The sequence below is a fragment of the Microtus ochrogaster genome, unplaced genomic scaffold (genome assembly GCF_000317375.1).
Source record: "Microtus ochrogaster isolate Prairie Vole_2 unplaced genomic scaffold, MicOch1.0 UNK5, whole genome shotgun sequence".
In the NCBI taxonomy this organism is placed as follows: Eukaryota; Metazoa; Chordata; class Mammalia; order Rodentia; family Cricetidae; genus Microtus; species Microtus ochrogaster.
The window spans coordinates 13261852-13278319 of NW_004949103.1; the positions used below are offsets into that span (position 1 = coordinate 13261852).

Consider the following 16468-nt stretch of genomic DNA (forward strand, 5'->3'; position numbering starts at 1 on the left):
TGCTGGGTTTTGTTTGTTTTTATTTGAGACAGTGGTTTATGTTTTTGTTTGAGATGGAGTTTCTTATATTTCCTTGGTTGCCTGGAGTTGAGGTCTACCATGTAGACTACATTGGCCTTGGACTTGCTCCGGTCCTCCATCTTTGCCTCCTGAATACTGAGACTACATGCATGAATCCTTTCACCTGGCTTGCAATATTACAAATACACTGAAATTCTATACTTTAGGTACTTTATAGTATCTGAATTGTGTGTCAATTTATCAATGATAAGGCTAGGAAGCAAGTACTTGTGAAAAACCAAGGCCTGGAAACTTTGGTATGGAGACTCCTGCATATGAGCTGTTTTGGATTCTTGTTTGATATTTCAATATATTTAACAATTTTTTGTTTTTGAAATTTTTGATGAAGTGATAGAAACATAACTAAATTTTATGAATTCCATGTTATATTTGTGCTCTATTCCAAAGTTATCATAAAAAGATGTTATAACTTCGTGTAACAGATACAAGCTAAACCCTTTTTACCTATGAGAAAGCTTTCATCTTCTTTTTTGTTCTTTCCGCAGGCGACTCAATAATAATGAATTTACAGTGTTAGAAGCTACAGGGATATTTAAGAAACTTCCTCAGTTACGTAAAATGTAAGTCATTTGTTAGCTATATATAGACTGTCTGCAGTGTGTTGCTCTTGTAAATTTTATATCGTTTTCCATTTTATCCCAGTGTCTTTTGAAACAGGAAAATAGTTTTTAAAAAAGAGAAGTCCAGAGAAATTTCCATGTTATGACTGCATGGGGCATGAACTTAGGGTACTGTGTAAAAGGTAGTTTTCCGTGTGCTTACATGATGCCAAGCCAACCCTTAGCAACTTCCTCTAAAGCAGACAGTTGGTCTATAATGTGTCTGCAGCAGGAATCCAGCAATCTAAGCACATTAAGATGGATTCGGCCATGTCCTGTAACTTCCTCAAATATTCCCTCAAACCATGGTGCTAGTTCTCTTTCAGCACATTCATGACAACTGTTTGACTTTTGCTTCATTAAGCTTTCATTACGAGATAGTCAAAATTAATGATTAGTAAACTAGCCAGACTGCTCATCTGTGTTACTTCATGTCCACAGCTCATATTTCAGTGTAAACTTTTAAGCTCAGCATTTTCATCAACATTCCATCACTATCCCATGTCCTTGAGTAAAGGGAGAAGCAGGACAAAAGTCAAGGGGCAAGGACCCAGGAACGCATGAGGAGGAAGCAGATGCATCATCCCACGGCACTCATCACACTCAGTCTCATATAAAGAGCTCCCCCAGGCACTGACACTGTTTGGAGCAAAGAGGACCAAACCTATGCCTATGTCCTTCTCTATGTTAGGCTTCCTTGAGAACATCTTCTGATTTCTTAATTATTTTCCTTCATGCCACTAACCCTACTGTCTTTTTAGCAATAAAGGGTCCAGTGTCACAGGTCTTTACTGAGCAGTGCTTTATAAGCATAGAAAATAAATCACAAAACAAAGTAACAGGATTACTCCATTGGTTAAGTGTTGGTCTTATAAACACAAAGAAATGGGTTTGCTCCTCAGGTAAGGAAATCCAAATATAGTAGCCTATTCTCTCAGTGCTGGGGAGATATTAACAACTGGGTTCCTGGAACCTGGTGGCCAGTAAGGCCAGCCTACTGGGCCACATAAGACCTTTACGTAACCAAATAATTGGCTTTAATAGTTTTAGACTTCTGGGAATCATCACCATTCATTTTGAGTAAAATTAGGCTATATTTTGCTTTAATGGTTATTCTCTCTTAGTGTTACTGTTTTTCTGGCTTCATGGGTTAGAGAAACACCTACAAGTTTCTATAACCCTTGCAGTGAAAATCTTAAAAACTGTGGAAGACTTGGATGTTTATTCAGTGACTGAAAATGACCAGATATATTTTTGGCGCATCTTCTGTTAGTGGGCAGGCATTTAAATCCGTGTCTCACACTGTTTATCTAGCAACTTTAGCAACAATAAGATCACCGATATTGAGGAGGGAGCATTTGAAGGCGCATCTGGTGTGAATGAAATTCTTCTCACCAGTAACCGTTTGGAAAATGTTCAACATAAGATGTTCAAAGGACTGGAAAGCCTCAAAACATTGTAAGTATTTCTGATTCACATTAAAATGGCTTAGACTTCGTTGTTCAATATCCTCTGCAGAGACAGGTGAGATCTACTTTCCTCCTGGCCCAGTGACTCAAATTTTCAGACATAACATTTAAACAGAATAACTGTGTTCATCCAGAGGATACGTTTATCTGTTCCTGTAATGCATCAGGAGAAAAGAGGCAATGGTTGTGATAAATCTTTCACTATCTATTGCTAAGAAAACATGCTAAGGGTTTTGTCTACGTGGTTAATGATAGGGAGTTGGGAAGGAATAAATTCTTTATGTCTAACAAAATTTGTTTATGTAGAGAAGATGAGACTTTAGATCAAACAGTAAATGCAACAGTTTGTCTTATTGAATTATTTCGGTGCGTCTTTGCAAGTAGTGTTTGCCAAAAGTAATAACTCATAAACCAGAAGAGAGCAAAACCAAATTCTACAGCCATTGTCAGAGCACATAAAAGAATCTCTTTGCAAGCAAGAAGCAGCCTTTGGCAGTAGAGTAAACACAAGCTCAAGCAATGGCCTCTCATCTGACCCTGGAATCCATGTATAATGGGAAAGCAGGAAGTCCCCTGTTTTAAGACAGGAGGAGGGAAAAAGCGTGTTTTTCTCTAATCAGTGGGATGTGTTAATATAACCCCAAATTTAGGTATAATGTGTGTGTGTGTGTGTGTGTGTGTGTGTGTGTGTGTGTGTATGTATGTGTATGTCTATATCCCGTGCACATGGAAATAGATACATACTGTAGCTTTGCACAGCTATCCTGGAATCCAATAATCCAGCATGGCCAGCATGTTAGCGACAGACCTCTCTCAGGGACCACTTTTGAGTCAATCTAAAATGGTATGCAAACAGTTGCTAAGCGTGTTTGTGGGACATATACTGAGAGTGTGTTAAAGGATAGCCAAGAAAATGCACCATCGGGCCTGCATCTGCACTTCCCTAGGCTGTTTCAGGTTACTAAACAAATGGCAGTACCTCCCTTCTTCCACAGAAGTTGCGTGCTCATTTATTGTTAATGTCATCCTTCCTTCACACACCAGTACTATGGAGAATGTAGGGGCATAGATTAGAACTTCACCCATCCCAGCCCATCTCTGCTGCCAGAGTGGGATACCATAGTCTGAATACTCCACACATATTTTTCATGCTTCTGGATGTAGACGTTCACCGTGAAGTTGAATTTGTTTTTCAACCCTCTGTCTAGGCCCCAGGCTTCCTTCTTGGTGAGTTTCTTGCCATAAACACACATGACCTTCATCTGCATCCTCAGGTAGACAAAGGGAGAGTGAGATGGGTGAGATCTCCACTGTGCCTTCTTTCTATGTATAGGTTTTTAAAACGGTGAAGACCTTCTCTAAAGTCAGTCCCATTGGTGATAAAAGCTTTAAGGTATAAATTAGGGGAGTCACAGTTCAGTCAATAGTATTACCTTGACAACATGTCAAGCATTTGCTTCTATGAGATACAGTCAAATGACAAGGCCTGGGAGATCTCTGAAATGAGCTTTCTCCATCTTATTTCCACTGATGGGTTCCTGCTGTTTATGCTGTAAAGTGTGAATAAGGCACCTGCAAGCAGTCTCCATGCACTTGTGTCGGGGAGAATGGAGCAGCCAATAGTCAAACAACTGCTAGAGCAGATGTGTCTGGTTCTATCTATTCTTCCACACTGTCTTTGAGGTTTGGTGTTCTAAACATTTGAATAACACCCCACCCTAAACCTCTTAACGCCTCTGCTCTAGTCAGCTAACTTGTAATCTGTGTCTATATTTCAGCAAGTTATAAAACAGCCCGAGACATCAGACAAAGCTTGCTGTATGCATGAGTGCTGCGCACCGCGACCCCGTGTCTGCACTCTGCGTTAGAACCCAGTTTGCGAGCTTCGGGCAAAGGGCTGAAGGTTGAGAATACAGACTCAGAGACAGACCGACACGCAGATTTTTTAACACTGATACCAAAGCCCCAAGAATACCCCCTTTATTGTGTTCAGGGGTAGATTATATAGAGATAGCCACGCCCCAGCCAAACCCACCAGAAACCACTCTCCTGCCATCAGGAACTCCTGAAGGTCTCGTGCTCAGAGCAGCTGTAGGCACTCAGATCAGGGGAAAACAAGGTGTTTACAAGAAATTCAGGATCTGGGGTCTCACTGCTCCCAACACATGAGCTGATGGTTTTGTTGTTGTTGTTTTTGTCTTGTTTTTGTTTTTTTACTTTTTATCAAGAGAGGAGTTTACTTCAGTTCTTCCCAGGGTCTCTTAACTCCAGTAAGATTAAGACCACAGATCTCCATTATTATTGTCAAAGGATACTGTGCATTTGTTTCTGACTATTCAGTGATGCCTGGATAAGAAGACATCTTTCTTCTTTTCTACAGTTTAGCAGAAAGAAAACGTTCTTATTTCTGTTTTATTACCAAACATAGAACTTTACAGCAACACCGTTTTTCAACATCTGTCTTAGTTGGGGTTTGTAGTGTTGTGACAAAGTGCAAAACTGAGGGAAGAAAAGTTTAATTTCTTCTTACACTTCAACATCATGGTTCATCATCAAAGGGGGATGTCAGCAGAATCTCAAGGCAGGAACTGATGCAGAAGCCAGGAGTGAGTTCTCATTGCTTGGCTTTCTCTTCATAGCTTCTTAAGTCTCCTTTCTTCTAGCTCCAAGGATCTCCAACCCAGGGGGAGCACTGCCCACGTCAGTGGGCTTTCCCATATCAATCGCCAATCAAGACCATGCACCACAGGTTTTTCCATGCACCAATATTGCAGGGGCTTTTGTCAACTGAGGTTTTGTCTTTAAAAATGATTCTACCTTGTATCAAGTTGAGATAAATCTAGCCAGCACATTATCTTTCTCCTTTTATATTTGCCATTCTATTGGCAGAGCAATTACTCTGAGTATAGAAAGATGGCTAAATTAATTTTTCATGAGTTCTGAATAATACGTAATGCAACTCCAAATTTGTGTATGAGGTTTTCTTCCTTTTGAAAACCTCCAAATAAACAGCACAGGAAAGGAGGAATTGGGAACTAAGCCAGAGCTTTAGCAGTGGTGGGGAAATAATAACAGTGTTAATCCTGTTAACGACAGTGTCAAAAAAAAAAAAGAGTTTATTCAAAACAAACCTATTTAACCTTTGTTGTATATTACACTTATGCCTTTTGGGAGTTCTGAACTTGAACCTAGGAACAGATTTTTCATAAATAAAACAATCTGATGCAGGCTTTGTGGATGCTCAGTCACACTTGACTCCCTCTGCTCCTGTCAGACAGTGAGTCACTAAGTCCCCAAGATGCCCTCTCCGTCTGCAGGGTCTATTGATTCTCTCCACCCTCTTTTTCTTCTCTCTCAAATGTCACACTATTCTGGATACATAAATCACTGGGCTCCAAGGACACAAGCAGGTGACTGAGGACATTATGTGATCAGGCAGATATAATTATATCATCAAAAGGAAGCATGTTACCCTCATCATGGGACTGTAAATCCACACAGGCTCAGCATGCTTTCTGTGACTTAATATAGGCACTGATTATTCTATGCATTCTCTTATTGCAGGATGGTATCCAGAATATACCCATTCCTCGGGAAGCAAACATTTAAAATAGTGATGAATGCTACATGTTTGCTACATGTTCATCTCTAAAGGGCAAAATTGAATGCCTGATATTTTATCTCCATAACAGTGTTCTTTCCCTTCCCCCAGGATGCTGAGAAGTAATCGAATAAGCTGTGTTGGGAACGAGAGTTTCATAGGACTCGGCTCTGTGCGTCTGCTTTCTTTATATGACAATCAAATTACTACAGTTGCACCAGGGGCATTTGATACTCTCCATTCCTTATCTACACTGTAAGTAGAAAATCTTCCTTTTTTTTTCCCAGTGGTTCCCAACCTTCCAAATACTATGACTCTTTAATACAGTTCCTTAGGTTGTGGTGAACCCCAACCATAAAATTATTTTTGTTTCTGCTTCCTATTTGTAATTTTGCTGCTGTTATAATTCATAATGTAAATATCTATGCTTTCTGGTGGTCTTGGGCAACCCTGTGAAAGGGTCATTCAACTGCCAAAGGAGTTGCAACCCACAGGTTGATAACCCCTGCCTTTATCTATGACTTGTGATGGTGTATTATAATTCTTATTGTTTTTTAGTATTCTTTTAATGAATTAATAAATATCCCATGAGAACACAACCAAGTATTTGGGAATTTTAAAAAGAACAAACTTATGTTAAACTTGCTTTAGTTGTTCTAAAATTATTACCATTTTTATTAGACAGGATTTGATATATATATTTATTCCTCAGTTATTTGTTTTTATAATAATGGGATCCATAATGGGGCTTAGATTTAGAATTGTAAATTATTCTAGCCTGATAATACTGTAAGTAAATGTCACAGGTTTCCTCTTATATCCTAAACAATAAATATTTTCATCCATAAGTACCATAAACACTGAATTGATAGAATTATTACCAACCAACAACACTCTACAAGGATCATTTATAATGATAAGAGGTATATAAAAATGAATAGACCAATAGTAAAAGCTAGTCAATAGAGGTTACTTACTCTGGCTGCAAAAGTATAGAAGGAATGGGTTGAGCCTGTCTGAGATAATAATTTATGTAAACAACTTGAAACTTGAGAATACTTCTAGGTCTACAAACATTTAAAAATAACCCTTGAACAATGTATTTCAGGCCTTTTGTAAATCAATTTCTGAACACGATGTTTGCTATTACAGCTCTAATAATGGATGATATCCTAGCCACAGCAGTTTCTTAATATCCTAACCTAACTCAACACAATGGGGAATACAGATAGTTAGAACAATTTTAAAAGCAGGTTTGACTCTGTTCAAGTCACTGAAGAAAAAAAAGTGAAGTCAGCATTCATCCATCAGTAAAGTACTTATTCCCTTTTCCACATGAAGTGTGACATTTCACATGGAGTGACTAATCTGTGAATATTAAAGATGGCATGTTTATTAATAATGGGATTGTCGATAGGTTTGTGCTTAAGTATGAGATGCCAAAAATATTGAGATTTCTAGAAGTAAATTCGTTTTTATAACTGGCATTTAATCAACTCAGTTGTCAGTTTAGATAAGAAAGCTATTCTCTGGAGCAAACAAGAGATGGAAATCGTGAGGTGACAAATTAAGGGAATAGCTGTTGTCAGGTTAAACTCAATAATATAAGGTAATCAGCCTTCATCTTTATATTAAATTACTACTTTATCAGCACGGAAGAGTTTGACAGTAAGTTAGATCTCTGACATATTTAAATTATTCCTAAGTATGGCATCTATCAGGATTCACTGCATAAACCCTAAATTGGCTGCCTTTAATAATTTTTGCATGAAGTTATTCGAAGAATTCTCTTCTGAAATAACATTGTCCTTTGGTTCCTGCCATACACAATTATAGGGAAAAAAATGTGCATGGCATATTTTGTGCGAATTTATGTGCATCTAGGGGAATGGACATACAAAGACTAAGTAAATGTACTACTGTAGCCAAAATAGTGTAGAGAACTGGTCACCTAGGATTTAGAAAAATAAGAAAATGAACTCTAAACTGTGCATTGTTTGTATACGGTGCTTAGAAACCTCTTGGCCAATCCGTTCAACTGTAATTGTCATCTGGCCTGGCTGGGAGAATGGCTGAGAAAGAAAAGGATTGTAACAGGAAACCCACGATGCCAAAAGCCCTACTTCCTCAAGGAAATCCCAATCCAAGATGTAGCCATTCAGGACTTCACCTGTGATGATGGTAAGAAATGCATGGCAAATCATGGGTCAGTAGCCCTTCATTCAGAGGACCAATGAGATGCTCTGTTGTCCAAGGGAGTATACTTCCTTTAGTACAGTAAAACAGGGTAGCAAGCAAGGCTTATGGGCTGGCAAGAATGTTTTCAAAAGCAGCTCTTAAGACATGGTCCAGTTCCTACCTAAGGACTGTGCCATGTTCTGCTTTGTTCTGTTCTTTGTTCTTGGCAGCGAATCACTTGTTCTAGGGTTGTCCTTTCATATTCAAGCCTACTTTCTGCCTGTTTATAAATGTTCAAGGAGATTTCCAAGCTCCCAACTTGTAAATGATACTCATAGAGCTTATTTGTAACTTCTTCTCAGTGTGTCGTTTAGGAGCTACCATGTCCAAAGGAGAAAAATAAAAGAAAACAAACAAACAAAACCCACTGTAACATAGAAGTGCTAACAAATCAACAAAGTCAGTCGCCCATTTCTAATGCTCTCTGCCATTGCTTTTCATTCTCATTATATTCCTATCAGGTGGGTGGAGCAAGTTGTTTTATTGCCAGTGAGCAGGGAACTAGTTCGAATTCTATATTTTTAACAAGAGGTGTTCATGCAATTCTCCTAAACATGTGAAGAAAATCTGTCCTTTTATGTACATTTCTTTGCGATGTCTCCTTAACCCAGTTTATGTTGGAATATCCTTACTTAAAAGTATATAACTGAAAAAAATAAGTAACTGTTAAAATTGTGTTAGTTGTTCAAATTTTTAACCTGTTTTTTGAAATTCTACTTTAGGGAACTAGAAAGGAGTGCATATATAGTGTTAATCTGTAAGTGATTTCATCATAACTTATTATATAGCTCAAGATCCTCGTGTTTGTCAAATTCATATGGATGTATAAAGTCCACTCTAGCCCCTTCAAAAATTTGTGATTTTCTGTATTTTATGTGATAATCTAGGAAATGATGACAATAGCTGCTCTCCACTCTCTCGCTGTCCTTCGGAATGTACTTGCTTGGATACAGTAGTCCGATGTAGCAACAAGGGCTTGAAGTTCTTGCCTAAAGGAATCCCACGAGATGTCACAGAACTGTAAGTAGAGTTTGTTGGCCTTCTTCTCTCTGTGTTCCTGGGATTGAAGTCTGTGACACAACCACTGTTCCATAAATTGCAGTTTGGGAAGTGTTACATAGTTAATTTATTTGCAATGTCAAGTGTGTGCTATACTTGATTCCTAGCACAATACTTAACCATATGGGACAATAATTATTTGGGAATAGAAGAAATTGGCATAACCTTTGTTTTTTAAAGACGACATTGTCTCTTTGGAATCGTCAGTGTCCCTTAGATACAAAAGGCATGTGGCCAACTGTTTTTCATGCTTGCATAACTGATATCTAAATATAAAGTGCATGGCCAATATCCATCTAAGTAGACCTCCAGGCGCCAGTCCTTCAGCTCAAAGACCTATGGCTGAATCTATGCCACGTATTCAGAATGTAATACAACAGAAAATCATGCAAGAATAAAGATTCAACTGTACCCGATTCATTCCATTCCTCTACAACTAAACTAGAATTTGATGGGAAAATGTTTTATCTAAATCAAAGGGAGTCACATAATACTTGTTTAATTTTTGTTTCTATAGAATTATAGATCAATGTTTTAAATCCACATGTGGCTTCTGCTGATATGTGCCTATCATTCACGGAAATGCATGCAAGGACACCACATAATCAGCTATCGTCAACATCTGTGCAGTGTGCACCATGGCTAGCGAAGTTCAAGAATGTTTTGCTTATTGCCTTCAAGGCTTTTGGCTAAGATCAAGTGAAAAGCATGTCTCTTCAGTTTGCCAGGGTCTCATTTTTCAAGTCATATTCAGTTCATGGATCCTATTTTGGTCCTAAGTAGAACACTCAGAGAAGAAGACACAGTCGTAGCATATGGGGAAAATGTGTTCCTTAGATTCAAAATGCTGTTAAATGTTCAGTTTCTTTCTCTTTCTAACAAACACTCGAGTTAATTGGCTGTAACCACTGTGTTTTGTGTGTTTAATTACACAACTGTTGTTTCAATATTTTTCAGAAGTTGATATGGACCCGTAACCCTTCCCCACTCCCTATTGCTGTAAGCCTGCACTCTATATGCAAAGTGAAGCTCTATAAATAACCCAGTGAGGATTATGACATTTACACCCTCGTTGAAATTAAATATTTTTCTTTCATTTTAGCTCACCTTTTGTCTTCGTCTTATTCAAAAAACATTAAATATTCTTTCATGGGTGCATTGAGCTCCATTTCTTGTTTCACCATATCTGTGCTCTATATGTATTTCTTCACTGAAGTTGAGTCTTCAGTCTACGTCACACTAAAGCTCATTTTTAAATAGTTTAAGTTTCTTTTCTATAAATAAAATTTGTTCTATATAGCTCAGGAGAATACTAATTCATCTCTTGAGATCCAAGTTTTACCTCCTAGAAAGACTATTCTTAGAATCTTACCAAGTCAGCAAGATCCTTCTTGCCAGTCATATATATTCCTTTATTAGAAAATGTGCCTGCGTGTATGGCACTAAATTATTAAGAATGTCGCAGAATTACAATGTATTGGTGGACAACTATAGCAAATGGTATTCATTAGTTTTAATCATTGCCATGTATCTGCCCCCATTTAGACATGCAGAATGTTCTGGGTCTTTTTTGTCTTGGTGCTACATTTCTGGGAGAAAAGGAAAGTGTTGAAATTTGTGGAACGCTGCTTCCCTCTAGTGGTAGCAAAACCAAAACGAAACAAAACAAAACAGCTAGAAAAATTAAGGAAACAGGGCAAAGCAACGCATAAATATGTACCAGAAATTTGAGTATTCAATCAGAAGTCATAATATGACTTGTAATCTCACACTGACCACAAGGATCTATAGCCTGTGCGTTTTATACACCTACTTATATTCTGAAATATTATACCTCAGTTAACTTTTTGGCTTTTCCTATCAACATGACAATTCTAACTTCAACTTCAAGATTGGTCACTGCACTGGGGCAGGAAAAGCCACATCTCTAAAGGGCAGAGTTGTTACCAGTTCCCTCGCTGGCAGAGGACCCGAGTGCTGCAGGCTCTTAAGCTAGAGTCTGTTGTCTGGGAAAGGAAAGGAAAGCTTTGAGAAAAGATTTTTTTCTTCTTCTTGTGACATCATGGATATAACTCCCAACCTCCATTTTATTTTGTGTCCTGTCAGTTAGCTGATTTCTTCATGACTAGGCTGTGTTATGACCCCAATACAAGGACAAAGGTGTACTTTTATTTGAAAAATACTTTTGCATTCTCATGCTTCTTTTTTTTTTTTTGTACTTAAAAAGTTTTATGTTATTCTGTGAAAGCTCTTGAGACCTCTCTCACCAAGGAGATATGTGACACTAAATCTACTTTGAGGTTACGTCTAATTGCTCTTAAATATCTCCTTAAAACTGTCCATTGTTATTTAATGATTATGTCAAGATATGTGTATATACAAGCAATGAAGAGAGTACTCAGACTCAATAGCTAGATTTAGCTAATAATTCCTCGATTTCATGGTGCTGTCTCTACATAAATACAAATAAACTGGAGGCCACATAAAAACGTAAGTCACTGGATGGACCTTTTTACTGGTACAAAAATGGCTAGATGTTTGGCTTACTTTCCTGGCTAAACCACAAAGAACTGGACTCACCATTCTGCCCTTAGGTTTCTGCATCAGCGTAAGTGAGCCACAGAGAGTTCTAGATTGAACCCCCGTGTGATGTGTCCTCTACTTGTGTTGAATAATGATCTCAGCTCGGAATATGATCTCTCAAGGAGAATTCTGCCAAGTTGTGCTCATCTCTGCTCAAAGTAAATATTGTTCATTTGCTTTGTGATTTCCCACTGCCACTTTATAAGGCGACCTTGTTATGTCCTTGTTTTTAGGTATCTGGATGGGAATCAGTTTACACTGGTCCCCAAGGAGCTCTCCAACTACAAACATTTAACACTTATGTGAGTAAAATATTTTCCCACCTTTAACTTATTTTATTTCATTAAAAGGGGAATGTCAAGCGGCAGAAGATTTAGAGAGCCTTTTGTGTAATATAAATCACTGGCAGTAACTCGCCCGGATCCTGGATCACTGTGGTTCAGGATCGCTAGCTCCATCTCTGTGGAATAACGATCTTGTGATGTGGTGTCTTAGGGAAAACATCTCTACTCAAAGAAGCAGCAATCCAATAACGTCTCAGAGGGGGGAAAAGCTTCCAAACAGTAAAACTGGATGATTTATTGATAAGATATAGATACTTGTTAGAAGTCAAGAAAAGAGTGGGGAATATTTCATTTGACGTAGTAAATAAAATATGGTCAAAACGTGCCTGAAAATACATGTTTTGCTTGACTTTCTTATATGAGACATGTTAAAATAATTTAGGGACTATAAATATTAAATTTCATTTTATACAGGCATGTGGATTTAAACTCTATCTAATACAGTGAAACAATGATCCTGACATTCTGAGTATAAATTTCAAAATATTAATTATATATTCATTTGAGATTTCTATCTTTAAAAAAATAACTCGTTTCTTTTTCTGTGAATTAAGTGATTTTATGGTGACAGTTTGACCCGTTATAAAAATAGCTTTCATAACAACATGTAACTATTTTTTTTAATTTGGAGTAGAATTTCAACATCCAAACTATGGATTATAAAGCTCCTATCATTTTCACAATTATGTGTGTACTTTTTGCTTGTATTTTGGAAAGTAAATACAAGAATAGATGACCCTTACCTCTTACTGATCTTCCATTTATTCATGTGTTGGATTTTCATCCATGAGAAATAATAGCTACCTATAATGATTATATATACACACATATATGTATACTAGCAAATAGGTATATGAATGAGTGATGTGATCATACAGAGAATATAATAATAGCCATGTAATATATTTCACAAGTAAAAATTACACAATGCATTCTGAAAATTCCAGTTAGCAACATTCAATGTCTTTACATATTCACTAAATATTTATTGAGGACCTTTTCAGTCAGTGGTTTAGACAAAGGCCAAAGCAGGGTGTTTTTATGATGACAATTTCATTGTAATGAACTTGCAGACTGTTTCAATTAGCAAATTTGATTATGTGTATTAGTGAACATTTATGTCAGTTGCGGTAAAGAATGGAGAGTTAATGGGACTGTAACAACTGGTGATGTATTCTTAACCTTAATGGATCTGTAACAACTGGTGGTTTATCCTAACCCTAAGAATGAATGCTTTGTTATTCTAGTTAATAGCAAACACCATGTCTTCTCTTTTCTCTTTTAGAGACTTAAGTAACAACCGAATAAGCACCCTTTCCAATCAAAGCTTCAGCAACATGACACAGCTTCTGACCTTGTGAGTTTGAAAGTGTGGAACTGAATATTCACTTCTTCGTGAGGCAGGAAGGGTTTACTAGATGGGTCCTGCTGAAGAAGAGAGAGTCTGATCTTACGGAGTGTAAATACCATCTAGAGAAACAGACAAAGCTTCCATAAACCAGAGAGAAAAGTTACTCAGAACGTTGGTTTGGTATAAAACACAAAATATGTACGTTCATGACTGTTATTATAAATCCTTACATTAAGCTTTCAGGGCATCTTGGTCATTGTCCTATTGCTGTGAAGAGACACCATGATTATGGCAACTCATAAATGCAAGCCTTTAGTGGGGCTTGCTTAGAGTTTTAGAAGTTTAGTCCATTGGCCTCATGGCAGGAAGCATGGTGGCATGCAGGCAGACATGATTCTGGAGAAGTATTGGAGAGTTCCACATCTGCATCTCCAGGCAGGAGGAAGAGAGAGGATTTGGGCTTGGAAAGGGCTTCTTGCAGCCTCAAAGCCTGTGACACTTCTCCCAACAAGGTCTCCTCCTAACCCTTTCAAATACTGTCATTCCCAGTGACCAACTATTCAGATCTCTAGGCCTATGGGGCCATTACCATTCAAACCACCACACAGGGCCTGATATCTGAGCCAGAGAATAAGTGAGGCATGTGTACCCAGTGGGGAAAGTTTCCAAGTTACACTTAGGAAATGTATCATATTAAGATTAGAACACATAGGTGAGCAGTGTAAATCATGTATAAATACATTCAATTTAGAAACTGCTTAAATAGCCAGTCTCAAGTAGCTTTGTTTTAAAATAACGTTTGTATGTTATTAGATTCCCAAGTTAAATAAATTGGCATGTTTCTGATTGCAGAATTCTCAGTTACAACCGTCTGAGATGTATTCCTCCACGAACCTTTGATGGATTGAAGTCTCTTCGGTTACTGTAAGTATCCTGTGTTTAATCACCTTTATGGGTAATCTGAGTTATGAGCTATCTTTTGAGTGATGTCATCACTTTGTTTTTCTTGGTTATTTCGTCATGTATGTGCTACGTTTTGCTGTAATTTTGAAATTGGGACAGTTGTCTTTTTATTAATACAGGATAATTCCTCTTTGGTAAAACTTGTTGCTATGGTAGTCATTTACTGATAATCTGTAAGACTAAAGCATATATTTCATTTATCTCCAGTTAACTATTATAAAAATAACAGAACAGCGTTTCTTTAGGTATCATGCTGTGCTTGATTAATTTTTCCCTGAAATGTATGTGTTTGATGTATTCTTCCAGGCTTTGTTCTTTGATTACATCCTAATATCTGTAACCCCACAGCTATGGAACTCTTAACAGACATGAGTAGGATCCTTTTTTGGTCTTGCATTAGCTTCTTTTATTTAACACTATAGTATGTTCTTCTTCTAATGTGTGTAGTTGTTTCTCAACTGTTTAACAGCTACAGGGTATTCCTTAGATTGTAGAAACAGCTTTGTTAGCTATCTCTATCCTCACTATCATTCAGATTAATGGCAAGTTATTATTATTTCTCATAACACTCAAACAAGCCATCTATACTTTCATTTTGCTACAAATGCTCTAATGTGAAAACATGGTTTAGTAGAGCAGTTCTGCTCATGACGTTGGGATAGTTCCAGAACTGTCAACTTGTCCCCCGACAATATTTTTTGCATCTTTTTATTATTATTATTATTACAAATTTTCACCTCCTCCCATTCCCCTCCCCCTTTCCCCATTCCCCCTCCCCCTCCCTCTCCAGTCCAAAGAGCAGTCAGGGTTCCCTGCCTTGTGGGAAGTCCAAGGTCCTTCCCCCTCCATCCAGGTCTAGGAAGGTGAGCATCCAAACAGACTAGGTTCCCACCCAGCCAGTACATGGAGTAGAATTAAAACCCAGTGTCATTATCCTTGGTGTCTCAGTCAGATCCCCTTGTCAGCCATGTTCACAGAGTCCAGTTTGATCGCATGCCCCATCAGTCTCAGTCCAGATGGTCTTGGTGAGTTCCCATTAGATCAGCCCCACCATCACAGTGTGTGGACACACCCCTCACGGTCCTGACTCCCTTGCTCATGTTATCTCTCCTTCTGCTCCTCATTTGGACCTTGAGAGCTCAGTCCAGTGCTCCAAAGTGGGTCTCTGTCTCTATCTCCATCCATCGCCAGATGAAGGTTCTATAGTGATATGCAAGATATTCATCAGTGTGGCTATAATATAGGGCCAGTTCAGCTCCCTCTCCTCAGCTGCCCAAGGAACAAGCTGGGGACATCTCCTTGGACACCTGAAAATCCCTCTAGAGTCCAGTCTCTTGCCAACCCTAAAACGGCTCCCTTAATTAAGATATCTACTTTCCTACTCCTATATCCACTCTTCCTCCATCCCAACTGTCCCATTCCCCTAAGCTCTCCCCATCCTCCCCTTCTCACTTCTCTCTCTCCATCTCCCCTTACCTCCCAACCCCGCCCCCAAGCTCTCAATTTTTGCCTGGCAATCTTGCCCCAGACAATATTTTGTCAGTTAATTAACAGATTCTCTTTTCCACCCACAGTTTCATAGAGTGCTCTTTTCAAAGCACATTTGTAAACTTTTCATACTATTATTTTACGAATCCTTTTCCTTTTCTCTGGCACACTGGAAATTATGTTTCCTCGCTGTTCAGTTAGCATTTCTAATGACTATAGCATTTGACTTGTATGTTTAATGAACATTTGTGGTGCGTGTTCTAGGGGAGCCTGATGGCTTCATTACCCATGACCTGTTAGATAATCTTCATTAGGAACACAGACATCTGTTCCGTTACTATTGGTTTTACATCTGTTAATTAAAGAATCAAATTTCTCTTTCAGGGCTCTGATATATCCCCTCCAGTTTCTTGCATGCAGCCAGCCCTTTAACAGATCTTATTTTACAGTTTCTGAGATTTATATTGTCCTTTTGAAAGTTTCCCCCACCCTATGACTATACAAATAGTGTATTTTACTTTAAAGAATTGGTAATTTTAATTTTATATTTAATTATTCAACCTGGAATTTATTCTGTGCAGAGGTTAATTTTTTTTCTTTTTTTTATTTATTTATTTATTGAGGATTTCTGCCTCCTCCCCGCCACCGCCTCCCATTTCCCTCCCTCTCCCCCGATTAAGTCCCTCTCCCTC

The 16468-nt window shown here is 38.1% G+C and overlaps 1 protein-coding gene across 7 annotated transcripts in view; it reads left to right on the plus strand.

Moving 5' to 3' along the window:
* Positions 1-16468, plus strand: part of Slit2 (slit guidance ligand 2) — a 346807-nt gene that overhangs the window by 267129 nt on the left and 63210 nt on the right. For all 7 annotated transcript variants that reach the window (XM_026788661.1, XM_026788664.1, XM_026788663.1 and 4 more), the window contains 8 exons: positions 567-641; positions 1995-2138; positions 5862-6005; positions 7765-7931; positions 8876-9008; positions 11864-11932; positions 13260-13331; positions 14178-14249. In XM_026788661.1, the coding sequence (XP_026644462.1) occupies positions 567-641; positions 1995-2138; positions 5862-6005; positions 7765-7931; positions 8876-9008; positions 11864-11932; positions 13260-13331; positions 14178-14249 (876 nt within the window). The remainder of the gene's footprint in view (positions 1-566; positions 642-1994; positions 2139-5861; positions 6006-7764; positions 7932-8875; positions 9009-11863; positions 11933-13259; positions 13332-14177; positions 14250-16468) is intronic.